General features: G+C 37.5%; 2 protein-coding genes across 3 annotated transcripts; both read right to left on the bottom strand.

The window, feature by feature from the left end:
* Positions 1-1,824: 1,824 nt before the first annotated feature.
* Positions 1,825-4,614, bottom strand: ssr4 (signal sequence receptor, delta). Its single transcript, XM_084427383.1, has 6 exons — positions 4,284-4,614; positions 3,893-4,011; positions 3,727-3,801; positions 2,939-3,028; positions 2,627-2,692; positions 1,825-2,316 (listed from the first exon to the last, which is right to left on the bottom strand). Exons 1-6 carry the CDS (start codon positions 4,333-4,335, stop codon positions 2,212-2,214), a joined length of 507 nt encoding a protein of 168 aa, XP_084283509.1. The 5' UTR covers positions 4,336-4,614; the 3' UTR covers positions 1,825-2,211.
* Positions 4,615-5,561: 947 nt separating this feature from the next.
* ikbkg (inhibitor of nuclear factor kappa B kinase regulatory subunit gamma) lies at positions 5,562-16,286 on the bottom strand. Of its 2 annotated transcripts, XM_084427320.1 has the most exons (15): positions 16,012-16,286; positions 14,605-14,792; positions 14,250-14,530; positions 14,082-14,153; positions 13,669-13,848; positions 12,316-12,371; positions 12,084-12,131; positions 11,052-11,154; positions 10,825-10,940; positions 10,593-10,745; positions 10,397-10,487; positions 9,193-9,336; positions 8,946-9,082; positions 6,426-6,499; positions 5,562-6,252 (listed from the first exon to the last, which is right to left on the bottom strand). In XM_084427320.1, the coding sequence occupies exons 2-15, from the start codon at positions 14,786-14,788 to the stop codon at positions 6,089-6,091; spliced, it is 1,803 nt and encodes a 600-aa protein (XP_084283446.1). In that variant the 5' UTR covers positions 14,789-14,792; positions 16,012-16,286; the 3' UTR covers positions 5,562-6,088. The 2 variants fall into 2 exon arrangements, with proteins under 2 accessions (XP_084283446.1, XP_084283447.1); XM_084427321.1 differs by lacking the exon at positions 12,084-12,131.
* Positions 16,287-16,752: the final 466 nt, after the last annotated feature.

Below are 16,752 nucleotides of genomic sequence, written 5' to 3'. Positions count from 1 at the left end.
AAAGTCATGTGATTACATAATGTATGACACTTGTAATGCATTACTTTACTTGTTAGATCAAAAAGTAATCTGATTTCGTAATGCATGTTATTGTAATGCATTTTTTTACTCATAACATAAAAAAGTAATCTGATTACGTAATGCATGTTACTTGTAATGCGTTTCTTTACTCATAACATCAAAAAGTAATCTGATTACGTAATGCATGTTACTTGTAATGCGTTTCCTTACTCATAACATCAAAAAGTAATCTGATTATGTAATGTGCGTTATTGTAATGCGTTTCTTTACTCATAACATCAAAAAGTAATCTGATTAGGTAATGCATGTTACTTGTAATGCGTTTCTTTACTCGTTACATCAAAAAGTAATCTGATTAGGTAATGCAGATTACTTATAGTTAATTACCTGTTAGATCAAAAAGTAATCTGATTACGTAATGCATGTTACTTGTAATGCGTTTCCTTACTCATAACATCAAAAAGTAATCTGATTATGTAATGTGCGTTATTGTAATGCGTTTCTTTACTCATAACATCAAAAAGTAATCTGATTACGTAATGCATGTTACTTGTAATGCGTTTCTTTACTCGTTACATCAAAAAGTAATCTGATTAGGTAATGCAGATTACTTATAGTTAATTACCTGTTAGATCAAAAAGTAATCTGATTAGGTAATGCATGTTACTTGTAACACATTACTTTACTTGTAACATCAAAAAAGTAATCTGAATGCGTTATGCATGTTACTTGTAATGCATTACCCCCAACACTGATCATTTCAGATGAGATTGAAAAAACATATCGCTAGGCTTTCTCAGAGGAGGGCTATGATAGAAACGTGCATGTCCATCTTGAACATAATCAGAATGATCAGCTAATAAGGGTAAATCTCCATACTCTGGTGCACTGGAGGGAGCATCTGAGTGGTTTCCACAGTTGTACCTTGACAGACTGTAGAAAATTCTGATGGAATCACGTCCTCATGTTCTGATATCAAAGATACGCGAAGTGCAACTTGTATGAAGTTGTATGAAGCCTTTGCAATATTTTGCATTTATATTTTATAGTTTTCACATGATTTGATATAATAGTATTGATTAGTTTGTTAAATTCACATTCTTTATCTGTTTGATTATTGTCTTATATTTAATATAGTATATCTTAAGTTTAAACCATAACCGCATGCTGTCCACTGAAGTGGACATCTGAAGATCTCTTTGAAAAATTTGTAAAAAATAAAAATAAAAATCAATTCTTGTTTTTCATGCCCTAAGAGCAATAAAAACACAGGAAAAAAATCCTGACTGAGGTTATCATAATTCATGCATGAAAGGGTTAAGGATTATGGAGGCTACATGCTTCTATGAACCGTCGATGCAGCAGAATTTTTTTGTAGTACTCCCCTGATCTGTCTTGACAAAATTCTGTCTCTGAGCTCTACAGGCAGTTCGTTTGACCTCATGGTTTGGTTTTTGCTCTGATATGCATATTCAGCTTGAGAGGTATGGCCTTTCCAAATCATACCCATTCAATTGAATTTGCACAGGTTAACTCTACTCAAAGTGTGGTAAACATCTAGCAAAATTTGACTGCTCCTGAGATAAATTTCAAGTATCCCAGAAAACAAATACTTATGCAATTATTTAATTTTATTAATGAAACATTTGCAAAGTTTTCACAAATCAGTTTTTTGCCATGTCATTATGGTGTATGGAGTGTAGTTTGATATAAAAAAAGTTATTGACGATGTCTCAATATTAATTGGGTAAATGTGGTTAACTAAACAAGCTCTTCATCAAAAATGAAATGACTCAGGAAAACTTACAGAAAAGATGTTTATTCCAATATTCCCATATTCAATGAATTTCATTGATATTTGGGACATTTCAACATACAGAACTGGACTATGATGATGAGTCACAGATAAATCACCTCAGTTTTTGACCTTTTGAGGTTTAATAATGATAGCATAGATGAAAGATTTAAGTCTTAAATTCTTGACAGTGTCTGTTTAAAAAAAGAAAAGAAAAAAAACACCACTTCAAACTGCTGTTCATACCGATACTTTCACTCAAGCTCTACAACAAATCAATCTCGTTTCAGCCAAGGTGCCCATGGCACTAAACTCTGCACATTAAAATGGCACGAGGAGGAATGCCTGAAGACCAGTTTGAACAGTATGGTGGAAAAGTGACTTTTCTTCTCATCTCAAGCTTGGATGGCACTTTTGGTGCTGTAGGCCAGGTAGTAGACCAAAATGCCAATCAGAGCAGCCAAGACCTCTGTGGACACCCAGGGACCACTCCATGCACCCTGCAATTCATATATATAGTGGTAAATAAACATATAGAGAGACAAATCATAGAAAGTAAACTAGTAGCAAAATTAACCTGTGGGGGTATATTTTTGTTAATGCATTACACTGTCCTGCAGAGTTTAGCTCCAACCCCAATTAAACAGACCTGAACCAGCTACTCAAGGTCACATTAGGCATACTAGAAACTTTCAAGCAGGTGTGTTTGAGATGGGTGTAGCTAAACTCTGCAGGACAGTAGCCCTCCAGGACCCCTGCATTACACCTATACGGCAGCTGTTGTCAATGAAGATTAGTATGCATACTCACCCTGTGATCCACATTGACAGAGAACAAAGGCTTGATAGCATCAACATCTTCATTGTTTCTCTGAGCCTGAAAGCATTAAAAAAAAATTCATCAGCGCCATTGAACACACAGTGTCATCAAGTATGTTAAAGGGATAGTTAATTAACATTGTCATTATTTACAATGTAAATGTTGTTATATATTCTTCAAAATATCTTTTAATGTTCCACAGAAGAAAAAGTCATACAGATTTGAAATGACATGAGGGTAATAAATGACAGAATTTTCATTTTTAAGTGATCTATACTTTAAATCAATAATTTCTTGACCAACCTTTCTCAGAGTGCTGTAAGACTCCTCGTCAAAGAATTTGACCTGATATGTGCCAGAGCTGGCCTGCTTATGAGGAACACTCCATGAGACCTGGACAAACATTATTAAACAAAATGGAGCAGTTGGTTACATGTGTAGAGGGATTTTACAAGTTACAGCTTCGTTAACATACCTTCTTTGAAACACAAATGAAGATTTTTTGATTAAGTCTAAGAGATTTCTATCCCTCCACTGAAAGTCTATTTTCCTAAAACTCTGACACTTCAAAAAGTTAAAGAAATCCAAATGAATCAACTGGTTTAATCCAAGTATTCCAAAGATTGCTTTATATGATGAACAGATTTAATTTAGCATTTATTCACATATGATCAGCAAACGTACATTGAGCTTTCAAATATGGGAAACGGAAGCGTGCGAGAACCAACGGGAATTCATTCTCATGTGTTACGCAGCACGTTTGAGCTTCCGCAAAAACCAATGAGGTTTGTTCTCGTGTATCAAGTAGGTACGGTTGTTTACCATATTTGAGTGCTCTATGTATGTTCGCTGATCAACATTTATATAACATGTGAATAAAAGCCTAAATTAAATCTTTTAATCATATACAGCAATCATGCCTTTACAGAAGCCATGGATTGAACATATTGTAAAGATTTTTTCATCTCTCAGAGATCATCAAAAAGATCTTCATTTGTGTTCCAAAGATGAACGGAAGTTTGGAATGACATGAGGGTGAGTAATGATAGAATTTTAGGGTGAACTATCCCTTTAAAACCATGTAACCTTACCTGGTATTTGCCAACATCTTGGCCTCTGGTCACAGGAAACTGTTTGCCATTGACGTCTGCATAGAGAGCAACACTCTGAAAACAAAACACAAGTTGGGTCAGTCCATTTTTCTGTACAAATGAACCGTGCATACATGCGACTGTAAAGCACCGTCAGTGCACTCACCTGAGCTCCGTTTGCACACGCCAGACTCAGTTCAACGATGAACACAGTCTCAGAGGAGATGAGCGCGTCTGTGGTCGTGTATGAAGACGGAGAAATGACTGGGTCTGTGCAAGTCTCAGCTGAGGAGAGAAAACCCCGGTCACACGTACAGTCTTTACGAATAACAAGCTAACGTTAACTTACATGTCAAGTTTAGTCGTTGAATGAATCCAAGTAAACGCTAGTTATAAAGATTTATAGTGGATAAATGTGATAAAAACTGAATCAATTTGATGTAACGTTAGCTCGCAACATCTTCTTGTTAGCCTGTTTGGTTGATAAGCGAATACACGAAAGCTGAGAATGAATGGTGATGTAAATCTAACATTGATTGAAAGAAATGGCAAAGTACCTGCACAAAAGCTCAGACATAAAGCCAAAATAGCTGGTATAACTCGCATCATGTTGATCTCCGGACAGTTGAATCCACCTCTACTCACTCAAACCTGGGAAAGAGAGCAACACTAGCAGCGTCCACCCAATGAAACACAGACAGACACGTCACCTCTACGGAAGAATGACGTGTATGATATCGAGCGCGACCTCTGGTGAAAGCCGCCGGTACTGCAGGTCTTTTGTCTCGAACAGTGGCTCACCACCAGGGGGCCTCAGCAAGCTACTGACATCCACATCCCATCGGTATTTTTATGATAATCTACACCAGTGGTTCTCAACTCCAGTCCTCGTGACCCACTGCTCTGCACATTTTGTATGTCTCTCTTATCTGACACACTCAGTTCAGTTCATGGAGTCTCTCCTAATGAGCTGATGATCTGGTTCAGGTGTGTTAAATAAGGCAGACATACAAAATGTGCAGAGCAGTGGGTCACGAGGACTGGAGTTGAGAACCACTGATCTACACAGTGGGCCAAAAGTATTGGAACACCAATTCAACTTCAACAGGTCAACCAACAGGTCAGTGATTTTTGTATTAAAATTCCCACAGTATTAAAGTTCACACAACCAGAAAGTATTAGTGCTGTCAAATCGATCAATCGCAATATATATATAGCCTATACTGTACATACACACACACATACGTATATATATATATAAATGTGTGTGTGTGTGTGTGTGTGTGTGTGTGTGTGTGTGTGTGTACAGTACGTACAATATATATAATTTAATCATTTTTACACACATACATAAACACAAACCTTTATGTTAGATGCGAATAATCAATTTGACAGCACTTATTCAAATGTATTGTTTATTGTAATCTAATTAATATGCAATATTTACATTAAATAAAACAAAGCTCAAATTTTAGTGAAATGTTTTGGTTGTTAAAATAATTAATAATTAAAATAAAACAAATAAATAAATTTCCCGTTTTGATATTTTAACAGTTGCAGTGGTAGGATTTTATTAGCAAATATTAAAACGTAATTAAATTGGATTAAACTTTTACAATGAATTGGCATCTCATCTAAATCAGTTTTTCATTTTTAATTTAGTGCAAATATTAATATTAAAAATCCATAGTAATATTTGTTTGTACCATAATGGTCCCTCTTGCTCGAGTCTGTCTGAGAATCTAGGCTAGTGCCTTATTCAGCTCCTACTGCAACTCTTCTTTCTTTTGATGGAGTTTCTCATCATACAATTAAGTGAATAACTGAGAGATGGGTGTAGATCCTTCCTCATATTCATACCTTTATTTCAGTAAATCTCTCCATAACAATAGTCTGTACAAAGTTGTTTTTTCCATATTCACTTTGGCTGATAATACACAATATTAACACAGGCGGGCATGAATCCTCAAGAGTGCATACATCAAGAGAAACAAATACCACAGGTATAAAGGAAACATTGTCACTGTCAGATGTGTGCAGACGTAAAGCAGACAAACATTCACACGTGCAGTACATTACACTATGCTGTCACAGAAAGGCAGTACAGATGAACTTTTTTTATTTTTTAAAGAGATACACACACTAAGTGTACAGGAATATGGTGGCAGCTCTACAGCCACATGATAAAAACATCTGCTAAACATCTGTCTACTTCAAGTCAATCTGCAGCAGGATTAAATGTTCAGAGTCCTCAGACAGTTCTCGTCTTGTCTTTAGCAGGTTCTTGATTTTCTCTTCTCATTTTTTGTTGTTGTGGTTAAGAGTTCACTCAGGGGTCATGAAAACACCTGAACATCTCTTCTCACTGGATACAGTCCATGACGTGGATCTGCAGGGTATCCATGTCTGGAGCCTTGTACATACATTTTGGGCAGCGGTAATCAGGCTGCTCGTCCTGCTCATCATCTCTTCTGCGTGCAGATGGAGGCTGGGCTGGGTTGAACATGGCTGCTCCTGGGAAAGGTGCTTCAAAAGCAGACATTTCACGTTGAGACCCCAAACATGTTCAGGTAATACAACAGTATTTAAAGAGATAGTTGTTACATTTACAATGTAGCCAGTACAATGTACATTCAAAATGAAGGAAAGAGAGAGCGCATATGTTTTAGCACATGCAGACTTTGAATAAGGGGTTTTACCAGCTGGAGGTGGCGGGTGAGGTCGAGGCCTGTAATTCTCCAAGTGTCTCTGTTGCATCTCCTCAATGCGAGCTCTGTGAAGAGACAACATCCACATGTAACTCTTGGACATTTTGTCATTGGACATGGCTGGTCCATGCGATAATATGTCGGGCAGAAAATCCAAAATGTAACGTGCGACCTTAAACATGACTTATTCAAAACATGCAAGCAGTAGCCTCACATTAGCCACTTTACATGACCACTTGCTCTATCATTAACGTTAACCTAGATAAATGTACTCTAATATTAGGCGCATTTCCAAGTGTTTGTGCGGTGTGGAAGCTAAATTAGTACTGCACTTGCTTAACTTCCACGTCCATGCCTTCCCTTGTTGTAACATCGTGCAAGGTAAATAAGAAGATATCTAGTGGAGAGGATTTACATTAATCAGATATTATGAGATTACGTGGTGCGTAACGCAAGAATGAACCTCATTGGTTCTTGCAGAAGCTCAAACGTGCTGCGTAACGCAAGAATGAACCTCATTGGTTCTTGCAGAAGCTCAAACATGCTGCGTAACAAGAATGAACCTCATTGGTTCTTGCAGAAGCTCAAACGTGCTGCGTAACATGAGAATGAACCTCATTGGTTCTTGCAGAAGCTCAAACATGCTGCGTGACGCAAGAATGAACCTCATTGGTTCTTGCTGAAGCTCAAACGTGCTGCGTAACAAGAATGAACCTCATTGGTTCTTGCAGAAGCTCAAACGTGCTGCGTAACGCAAGAATGAACCTCATTGGTTCTTGCAGAAGCTCAAACATGCTGCGTGACGCAAGAATGAACCTCATTGGTTCTTGCTGAAGCTCAAACGTGCTGCGTAACAAGAATGAACCTCATTGGTTCTTGCAGAAGCTAAAACATGCTGCGTAACGCAAGAATGAACCTCATTGGTTCTTGCTGAAGCTCAAACGTGCTGCGTAACAAGAATGAACCTCATTGGTTCTTGCAGAAGCTCAAACGTGCTGCGTAACTCAAGAATGAACCTCATTGGTTCTTGCTGAAGCTCAAACATGCTGCATAACGCAAGAATGAACCTCATTGGTTCTTGGTGAAGCTCAAACGTGCTGCGTAACAAGAATGAACCTCATTGGTTCTTGCAGAAGCTCAAACGTGCAGCGTAACGCAAGAATGAACCTCATTGGTTCTTGCAGAAGCTCAAACATGCTGCGTGACGCAAGAATGAACCTCATTGGTTCTTGCTGAAGCTCAAACGTGCTGCGTAACAAGAATGAACCTCATTGGTTCTTGCAGAAGCTAAAACATGCTGCGTAACGCAAGAATGAACCTCATTGGTTCTTGCTGAAGCTCAAACGTGCTGCGTAACAAGAATGAACCTCATTGGTTCTTGCTGAAGCTCAAACGTGCTGCGTAACTCAAGAATGAACCTCATTGGTTCTTGCTGAAGCTCAAACATGCTGCATAACGCAAGAATGAACCTCATTGGTTCTTGCTGAAGCTCAAACGTGCTGCGTAACACGAGAATGAGCCTCATTGGTTCTTGCAGAAGCTCAAACGTGCTGCGTAACGCAAGAATGAACCTCATTGGTTCTTGCAGAAGCTCAAACGTGCTGCGTAACGCAAGAATGAACCTCATTGGTTCTTGCAGAAGCTCAAACGTGCTGCGTAACGCAAGAATGAACCTCATTGGTTCTTGCTGAAGCTCAAACATGCTGCGTAACAAGAATGAACCTCATTGGTTCTTGCTGAAACTCAAACGTGCTGCGTAACACGAGAATGAACCTCATTGGTTCTTGCTGAAGCTCAAACATGCTGCGTAACAAGAATGAACCTCATTGGTTCTTGCAGAAGCTCAAACGTGCTGCGTAACGCAAGAATGAACCTCATTGGTTCTTGCTGAAGCTCAAACATGCTGCGTAACAAGAATGAACCTCATTGGTTCTTGCTGAAACTCAAACGTGCTGCGTAACACGAGAATGAACCTCATTGGTTCTTGCTGAAGCTCAAACATGCTGCGTAACAAGAATGAACCTCATTGGTTCTTGCTGAAGCTCAAACGTGCTGCGTAACACGAGAATGAACCTCATTGGTTCTCGCACGTCAAGCGAACATGCTTGAGCTTCCGTTTACCATAACTGGTGTATGCGCTGATGTTTATATGCTATTATAAAAGCCTAAATTCAACCTGTTAATTCTATAAAGTGATCATGTCTTTTCAGAAAATTTGAACTAAACCGCTGGATTCATATGGATTTCCGATCACTTTATGAGTTTTTTGAAGCGTGAAAGTGGTAGTTGCGTAGCTGTCTATGGAGATACAGAAAGCTTTCAGATTTCTTCAAAACATCTTAATTTGTGTTCCGAAGATGAACGAACGTCTCACAGGTTTGGAAAGACACGAGGCTGAGTAATTAATGACAGGATTTTAATTTTTGGGAGAACTATGCCTTTAAATCAGTCAATAATCATTTTGGTACCCAAATATCAAGAATTGTTCACTGCTTCCATCTCATTTCATACCGTGACGTTCCCTCTTGCTTGAGTCTGTCTATCTCAGCTAGTGCCTTATTTAGGTCCTCCTGTAACTCTTCCTTCTTTTGATTGAGTTTCTCTCTGGCTTCCCTTTCAGCCAGGAAGTCCATCTTAAAGATCTCTGCCTGCAAAAAAGAAAATGAGCGATTGTGTTACTATATGCAGCATGCATGTTGAACGAGTATTTATAACAAAGACAAAGTAAATGATTATTTGAACGAGGTGTTCTTTTCACCTGAGCATTCAGCACTGGTATAGTTTCTAATGTAGCTCTCAGCTGCTCCATTTCCTCCTTGAGTTTATCGATGTGATCCTGTTTCAGGGCCAGAGCTTTCTCAGCCTCTGCTAACCTGTTAGCTAGAGTATCTGCCTCTCCACTCTGAAATGGAAATACCACACATACACTTTCCATTAACCACATATAGTGCAAACCATGCACTGACCCATTTTCAAAAGTGCTTACCATAAACATGAAACTGTAACCGTTTTCTAGTTTTGAAAGCATTTAAGTTTAAGAGATGGGTCCACCATAAAGAAAAGAAAAAATATAACAGTATAAAATATAAACATTTTATTTTTAAATATAACAGCAATATAAATATAATTTGAGGTAAAAAAAAAAAAAAAAAAAGTATTCTACAAATATCATAAATTCTTAATAAATATTTGTTTAGGCTTATTGACTTTTACACACTATGACAAAGGGTTTTGTATTAGGTTTTTTTCTGTATCTTGGTTGCACCAGTGTTATTGTTAACAAAAACTGTTAAAAATCCTTAATTGAAAAAGCTCAAATTAAATCAAATTAAATATTAGATGAAAAAACTACTAAAACCTAAAAAGGTTAGGTTGAAGTACTAAAAATACTAAAACTGAAATAAGAAAAAGCTAAATATAAAATTATTTTAATTAAAAAAAACTAATAAAAGACAAAAGCACATCAAATTACAAAAGTCTAAACTAAAATTTTAATGAAAACCAAAAACATAACAATAAAAACTAATTTAAATTATTAATAAATACTTAATGTAAGTATTTAAAATAATGTAAGTATTTAAAATACTGAACCGTATCAAAGGTTTCTATTCACGTTTTTTGCAGTGTTGAGCATTGTAGCCAATCAGACATATCTGTTGAGCATGTGAACGCAATGGCCAATCAGAGGTGTTTAAGTAAGTCAGAATCCGCACGAATTCTGCACGCTCGCGAATCCACTCATTGTAACCAACAAAGTATAAACACAATGTCAAAAAGATAGACAGCTTCATAACGGGAGTGTCGCAAGAGTGCAGCTTTGTGTATCTCGCGTTGTGATTGACAGCTTTAGTGATTAGAATGGCAGCCACCTTTATTCGCTTTCTGTACATAATATATATTTTTCATGCTGCTAACTAGAGTTTCATAACCAACATAGTAGAGCACAAACAGCAGCTACCTACCCTGTGATTGGCTTGCTTTTCACTTTTAAGTTTGTTGTCGTAATCCTGAAACAGACATGTGTATGCATGCTGGAGCTGGGCCAGCTTCCTCCTAGATGAGGAAGAGCAACAGGAATAGTGGGTTACTGTTACAACTGTAACAATGAAAAAAGGGAAGCTGCTTTTGTTAAGGGGCTCTCCATGCAGCTGAACTCACCTCTCCTCCACTATGACGAGCCTCTCGTTCTTCAGTGCAGTTTCTAGGTTCTGTGTCTGCAATAAAAGATTGTCCACTGTCACACTGTGCTGCTTCTTCTGCTGCTCCATGTCTCTCTCTAAAGTCTGCAGGCGTTCTGTCTTCTTGCCCAATCTGGGAGATCAAACAGGTCTTGTACACAGCTGCCGACTCTCATAATCAAACATGCACAAGGATGAAGAGATTCACTCACTTATCCTCTAATATTTGTCTCTCTGCTTCACTTTTCTCCAGCCAGGTCTGCCGTTCATTCAACTCGCCGAGAAGGGACGTGACTTGAGCTCTCAGAGCTTCGCTATCCTTTGTCAGCTACAAACACAAAGATGATGTTGATCCCTCAACTCAAATTACTGCAAATGTCAAAACAAAAAGAAGTGGCATTTGCCTGAGGAATCAAAGGTTGTATCTTTGCTTATGTACCTGAACAAAGTCCTTCTCTTTCTGTTTGAGAAGAGCCTCAGTTCTGTCTCTCTGAGCAGTATTCTTCTGAAGACAGTCCAGCTTCTCCTGGAGCTCCCTGTACCTACATCCCAGCAAAGACACAGAGACAACCATCCATCTTACTGCAGTTCACCACCGAAAGTACTACCACTTGTATTTGGATACATCAATTCATTCCTTATTATCAGTATTTTCTACATTTTTAAAGTAACAAAGTCATCAAAATGAACCAACCCTGTTGAACAAAACCCACTAAGTGTGGGGGAAATGTAGCGCCCAAATGTTAAACAAATCAAAATCTTATATTTTAGCTTGCTTCCCCTTTGCCTAGATGCAAGGACACTAATGAGCTCTCACGTATGCTGGGCTACATTTAATATGTTCACCATTTGGTCCAACTAAAAATCTATCAATAAATAAATATGTATAATATAACATTATATTGCTATAATTATGAATAAAACAATATATAAACACACTACTATACAGATTAAATGTTTCGGGTTTATGTTTTTGAAAGAAATCTCTTATGTTCATCAAGGCTGCATTTATTTGATCAAATATATGGTAAAAATAGTAATTTGTGAAATATTGTAACAATTTAAAATAATTGTTTTCTGTGTAATTTATCTGCCATTCCTCCAGTCTTCAGTATATCAATATTCTGATTTGTTGCTCAAGAAACATTTCTTATTATCACCAATGTTCAAAACAGTTGTGCTGCTTAATATTTTTGAAGAAAAATATTTTCTTCTAAGGATCATTTATAGGAAGTTCATATAAATCCTTTGTACCATTATCTTTACTGTCACGTTTGATCATTTTTATGCATCCTTGCTGAATAAAAGTATTCATTTTTGTCCTTCATTCTTCCCAACCCCGAATTAATGCTAGTTATGTTAGTCAGTGCATGTCTCATTCCAGTCACAGACAACATGTTCTTGCAACACGAATGAGGGGGGGGGGAAGGACACTCATGCACACATACAGTGAGATACGTTTTCCCCTCACCTGCCTTGTGTAGCCTGAAGCTGTTCAGTTAGTTTAGCCAAGTGAGGGCTAAGCAGACACGTGAATCGAGACAGAAGACAGAGAAGAGAGATTCCAAACCATTCACATTAAAAGAAAGGAAGCAAAGCACCTTGAGATTTATTACAATCCAATCCAAGCATGCAAAAGTTAAGGGAGCATCACTATCACCTGTATGGAGAGAGAGCAGAGTAAACTGAATATCTGAGAGTACCTTTCTGCAGGAACGGTGAGAGCGCATGTCTGCTGGACTGACTCTTCTGTAACATTCTGATAAAGAGAGGATGGATCAATAGGAGTTCATTAGTTCATAAACTAAACCAAAGTGTGCTAAAATCTGAACAAGAGCAGCTATTTAAAGGAGAACTCCGGTCAATTTTAACATTGAGCTAATTTTTTTGTACATTTGGAGTGCTGTCAGTACAGAGAACAACGACAAAAATCGGTGTTGCCTACAACGTGTTATCCTCTTTTTAAAATTTGCACCCTGTTGACTTCAATGGGGCAAGTTTTAAACCTGCTTTTAGCCTCTTAACATCCTTGATGTGTCATTACAAGTGCACAGGTCATGTGAGTGATTCCTTCGGAGTGAACGCGGGTGAATCTGACTGCAGTAGAGCGTGATCATAGGTACTAAACCTATGCGCGTGAACTCGACAATCGATTACTGTGGACTTCGACTGAAAACAGGATGTAAACACAGGTATGTGCGCTGGCTGAATAAACATAATTTTTTATATATTTCTTTCACATCTACTGCAGTCAGATTCACCCGCGTTCACCCCGAAGGAATCACTCACATGACCTGTGCACTTGTAATGACACATCAAGGATGTTAAGAGGCTAAAAGCAGGTTTAAAACTTGCCCCATTGAAGTCAACAGGGTGCAAATTTTAAAAAGAGTATAACACGTTGTAGGCAACACCGATTTTTGTCGTTGTTCTCTGTACTGACAGCACTCCAAATGTACAAAAAAATTAGCTCAATGTTAAAATTGACCGGAGTTCTCCTTTAATGTCCTGTAAGAAACCAGTAACAGTGTCCTGTGGTGTGACAAGCTTTATATTACTATTCAAAAGTTTGGGTCAGTAAGATGTTATTTTTTGTCCAGCAAGGATGCATTCAATTGATCAAAAGTGACAGAGAAGACATTTAAAATGCTACAGTTTAAAAAAGATTTCCATTGCAATATATTAGATACTGGAGTAACGGCTGCTGTAAATTCAGCTTTGCCATCACAGGAATAAATAGCATTTTAAAATATATAATGTAATATTTCACGATATTGTTGTTTTTATTTTGATCAAATAAATGCAGTCTTGGTGAGAATAAGAGAGTTTTTTAAAAATTGACCCAAAACTTAACGGTAGTTTCATCTAGTATTGTTTTAAATAACATTTTTGTATAAATATTATGCATGCAGTTTTTAATAAGACACTGCAGAACTAACTCCAATGAGCAGTTACACAATATAAATGACAGAAAAGTGGTTGGGCCTGTTATTATTCAACTAACCACATGACACATCTAATTGTAGCAATAACCATGTGGAAATGAAATGCTCTACCTGAGTGAGTTTGGAGTTTAACTGCTCCACGGTGGCAAGGAGATTTACTCGCTCTTTCTCACTCTCTGCTTTCTCCTTCTCCAGCTCCTCATTCTTTCTCCTCAGCACCTTCATCCCTTCCTCCAGCTTCTCTTTGTGGCTTTTCAGCAGTTTCAGAAATTCATTAGAGCCCTCAACAGGCTTAAGAGTAAAGAGATTTGTAAAGGTTAAAGCAAAAATAGGCTATATTAAAAAAACGACATTATTTTTTGCCATGTTTGGGAGGACAAACACACCACACCCAAAAGAAGTCAAAGCAGATTGCAGATGTTGCACACACACACACACACACACACACACACACACACACACACACACAAACAAAAACCAATGTTACATTTCACATATTGAGAATAAGATTTAAACTAAATTACCAAACTTTGAGGCATTGTGTGTCTGTCAGTGTCTCCTTCAGCTCGGGCTATGAGTACAGCTTCATTTAATACCTGCGCGACGAAACAAAACGGGATCTTAATTTTAATTCAATGAACAGAACTTTCAGCAAGTTCCTTATGAGTAGAGGATTAACAAAAGAAACCTACTTTTGGTGAGTCCATGAGGGCATTCTTCTCTGCATTGGTGCACTTCAGCTCTTGGTCCTGGCCTTGAGTTCCAGTCTCTTTAGAGATGCCGACACATGGACCGATGCTGTGGTTGAGCTGTCCTAACAGGCTCTGGTTTTCCTGCGCCAGCCGCTGCACTAAAGATCTGGCCTCGCGAAATCTACAGCTCAGGAACTCTCGCTCCTCCCGCGCCCTCCTCTGCCACCCCTCCATCTCTTCACATCTCTCTTTGAGGGCATCATTGCTTCGCTTCAGAGCCTCTGTGGAACGTTTAGAGTTGTTTATGCATTGCATTCAATAGGCAATGAGTCTGTTACAGATCTCATCGTCTCACCTCGTAGCTGATGATTATCTGTTATGAGTCTATGGACCACTTCATTTCCCGCTAATTCAGGAGGGACCCTCAGAGACCCCTGTGAACTGGCCATCAGTGACCCTTGACCTCCGGCACCCACAGTCTCCTCTCCAGTCAGCTCCCACTGCAGAGTGCAACCACCTGACGGCTGCGGCTGGACCATGATCCTGAAAGAGACAGAAGACAAGCCAATAATAAACATCGGCAGCTCTGAATTGTTGTTTATGATTCATTTCTAAGGATATTAAATATCAGTTTATATTTATTTATTTTAAACGATTTTTTAACGCCATGTCAGCAGCAATCAATAAAGGGAATAAAAAAATACAATTAACAAAATAACTAGTTAAGATGATACTTTTTACAGGTGACTTTTTTTTTTAAATACATCAGTTAAACATATCTTTGAGTAAAAATTGTGTCTTTTTGTACACTAAAAAGTGCAGAGTTGCATGATGGTGGTTCTTCGCCCTTTCAAAAAATTACCATGTGTACGTGTTAAATGAACGGAAGAGCACCTAGTAAAAACAACTTTTCAACTTTTGGTCATGCATATTCATTATTATTCATCTTTGTGTCAAAATGATCGTAGATTTATTTTAATCTGTTTTGGGCTATAAAATGTTCCACTGACTGCTCATTTGAGAGTGAATGTCTTTAGTTAATTATTCATATTATTGATGTATGTATTATCAATAAAGTTAATAAAAATACATTTAATACAAATATAACTGTTCATTGTTAGTTCATATTAGAGCAGATCTATTAAATAATATTAACAGATATAACTTTTAATCTTAATAGTAAATCAAATAAATAAATAAATAGCTTCATTAAATATTGTTCATTGTTAGTTCATATTAACTAATGTAACAGTTAGTGAACTAATGTTTTTTTGTTTTTTTTTACAATGTTATTAATTTCTGACTTTTTCAGTGCTGGAAATGACACATTTAACATTCCCTGATATTTTTTTCATGGTTTAGTTACAGCTTATTTACACACAATTAAATAGTAATGGTTTAAACAAACTTAAATGTAAATTATTTAACAATCTCACACTCATTTCACTGTTTCTCATTGCGGTGTTCACGCTAAAGACAAACACATACCTCAAAGACGCTGTTGAGTCTTATATTGACCTCATATTTAGTTATTATCGACAGGTTTACTTTAAACAACTTCTCACGTCTTCTGAAAGGCGAGACTCAATGTTTTGTTTACAGGCTCGTTACAGACGCGTTCAGCTAACGTTAACGAACTAGCATCAGTGCATTTAAACCCTAAAACATGCAAAACCACAAAGTAACACAATTCAGACTCATTATATACACATACATTATCTGATAAATATATCGTAGGGTGTAATAGGGAGGTAATTATTACCTTATTTAAGCCGTTTACAGTATTTAAGTCTACCGCTAACACAGATCCACTGTCTGTCGGTCTTCCGCCAAAGAAACACGGCCCTGTTTATAGTCAACCGCAGACGGTCAGGTCGGCCAACATCTTCAACCTCACCGAGCTGGAAAATCAGAATCGAGGCTGATATAGTAAATCAGATGAAAACATCCAGAAAAGCTCAGACAGGTGCAGACTGTGGAGGAATTCCCCCGCGATACTTCCGCGCTTCATCACACTGTGCACTGCTTCCGGGTAGACGGCAGAGGAATTATGGGAAGACAAATGACAGTAAAAAGTCACATGAGACTTCTTAACCCGAGGCGTTTTTGTTATTAATGAGGTTTTAAACCTTGTCTTCAGGTCATTTTTTGACATGTTTTTGGTAAAGCATACTCCAGAGATCCAATAATATAGTTTTTTTTTTTCACGACCAGAACACATTATTATGTCTTAGCTGTTTCGACACAATAACAAAATAACAACAACAATAATAATTATCATTATTAGGCTATTATTATTATTATTACATTTCTAATAGGCTAATAATAAGGATTTGTATTTGTGCCATTACATTTATGCAAAGTTCTTTTGCACTCAAAATTATCACAAATGTATTATCTCTGCTTTGGGCTATAAAATGCTCCAGTCCTACATAGTAACACAATCCACTTCAGCACTTTCACCTGTAGTACTGAAACAAATTGTAAAAGGATAGATGCGCTG

This window comes from Rutilus rutilus (assembly GCF_951802725.1).
Source record: "Rutilus rutilus genome assembly, chromosome: 13".
Classification (NCBI taxonomy): Eukaryota; Metazoa; Chordata; class Actinopteri; order Cypriniformes; family Leuciscidae; genus Rutilus; species Rutilus rutilus.
Note: the sequence above shows the minus strand (reverse complement) of the source record. Positions and strands in the feature narration are given on the sequence as shown.

Excerpts from the sequence above, each read along its gene's own strand:
- ssr4 (XM_084427383.1), bottom strand. The coding sequence starts at position 4,335 with ATGATGCGAGTTATACCAGCTATTTTGGCTTTATGTCTGAGCTTTTGT. Across the intron at positions 4,012-4,283 it reads ATGTCTGAGCTTTTGTGCAG|CTGAGACTTGCACAGACCCA; the intron begins GTACTTTGCCAT and ends TTCTCTCCTCAG. Across the intron at positions 3,802-3,892 it reads CGTGTGCAAACGGAGCTCAG|AGTGTTGCTCTCTATGCAGA; the intron begins GTGAGTGCACTG and ends TTTTGTTTTCAG.
- ikbkg (XM_084427320.1), bottom strand. The coding sequence starts at position 14,788 with ATGGTCCAGCCGCAGCCGTCAGGTGGTTGCACTCTGCAGTGGGAGCTG. Across the intron at positions 12,372-13,668 it reads TAAACTCCAAACTCACTCAG|AATGTTACAGAAGAGTCAGT; the intron begins GTAGAGCATTTC and ends TCTCTTTATCAG. Across the intron at positions 10,746-10,824 it reads AGACAAATATTAGAGGATAA|ATTGGGCAAGAAGACAGAAC; the intron begins GTGAGTGAATCT and ends TTGATCTCCCAG.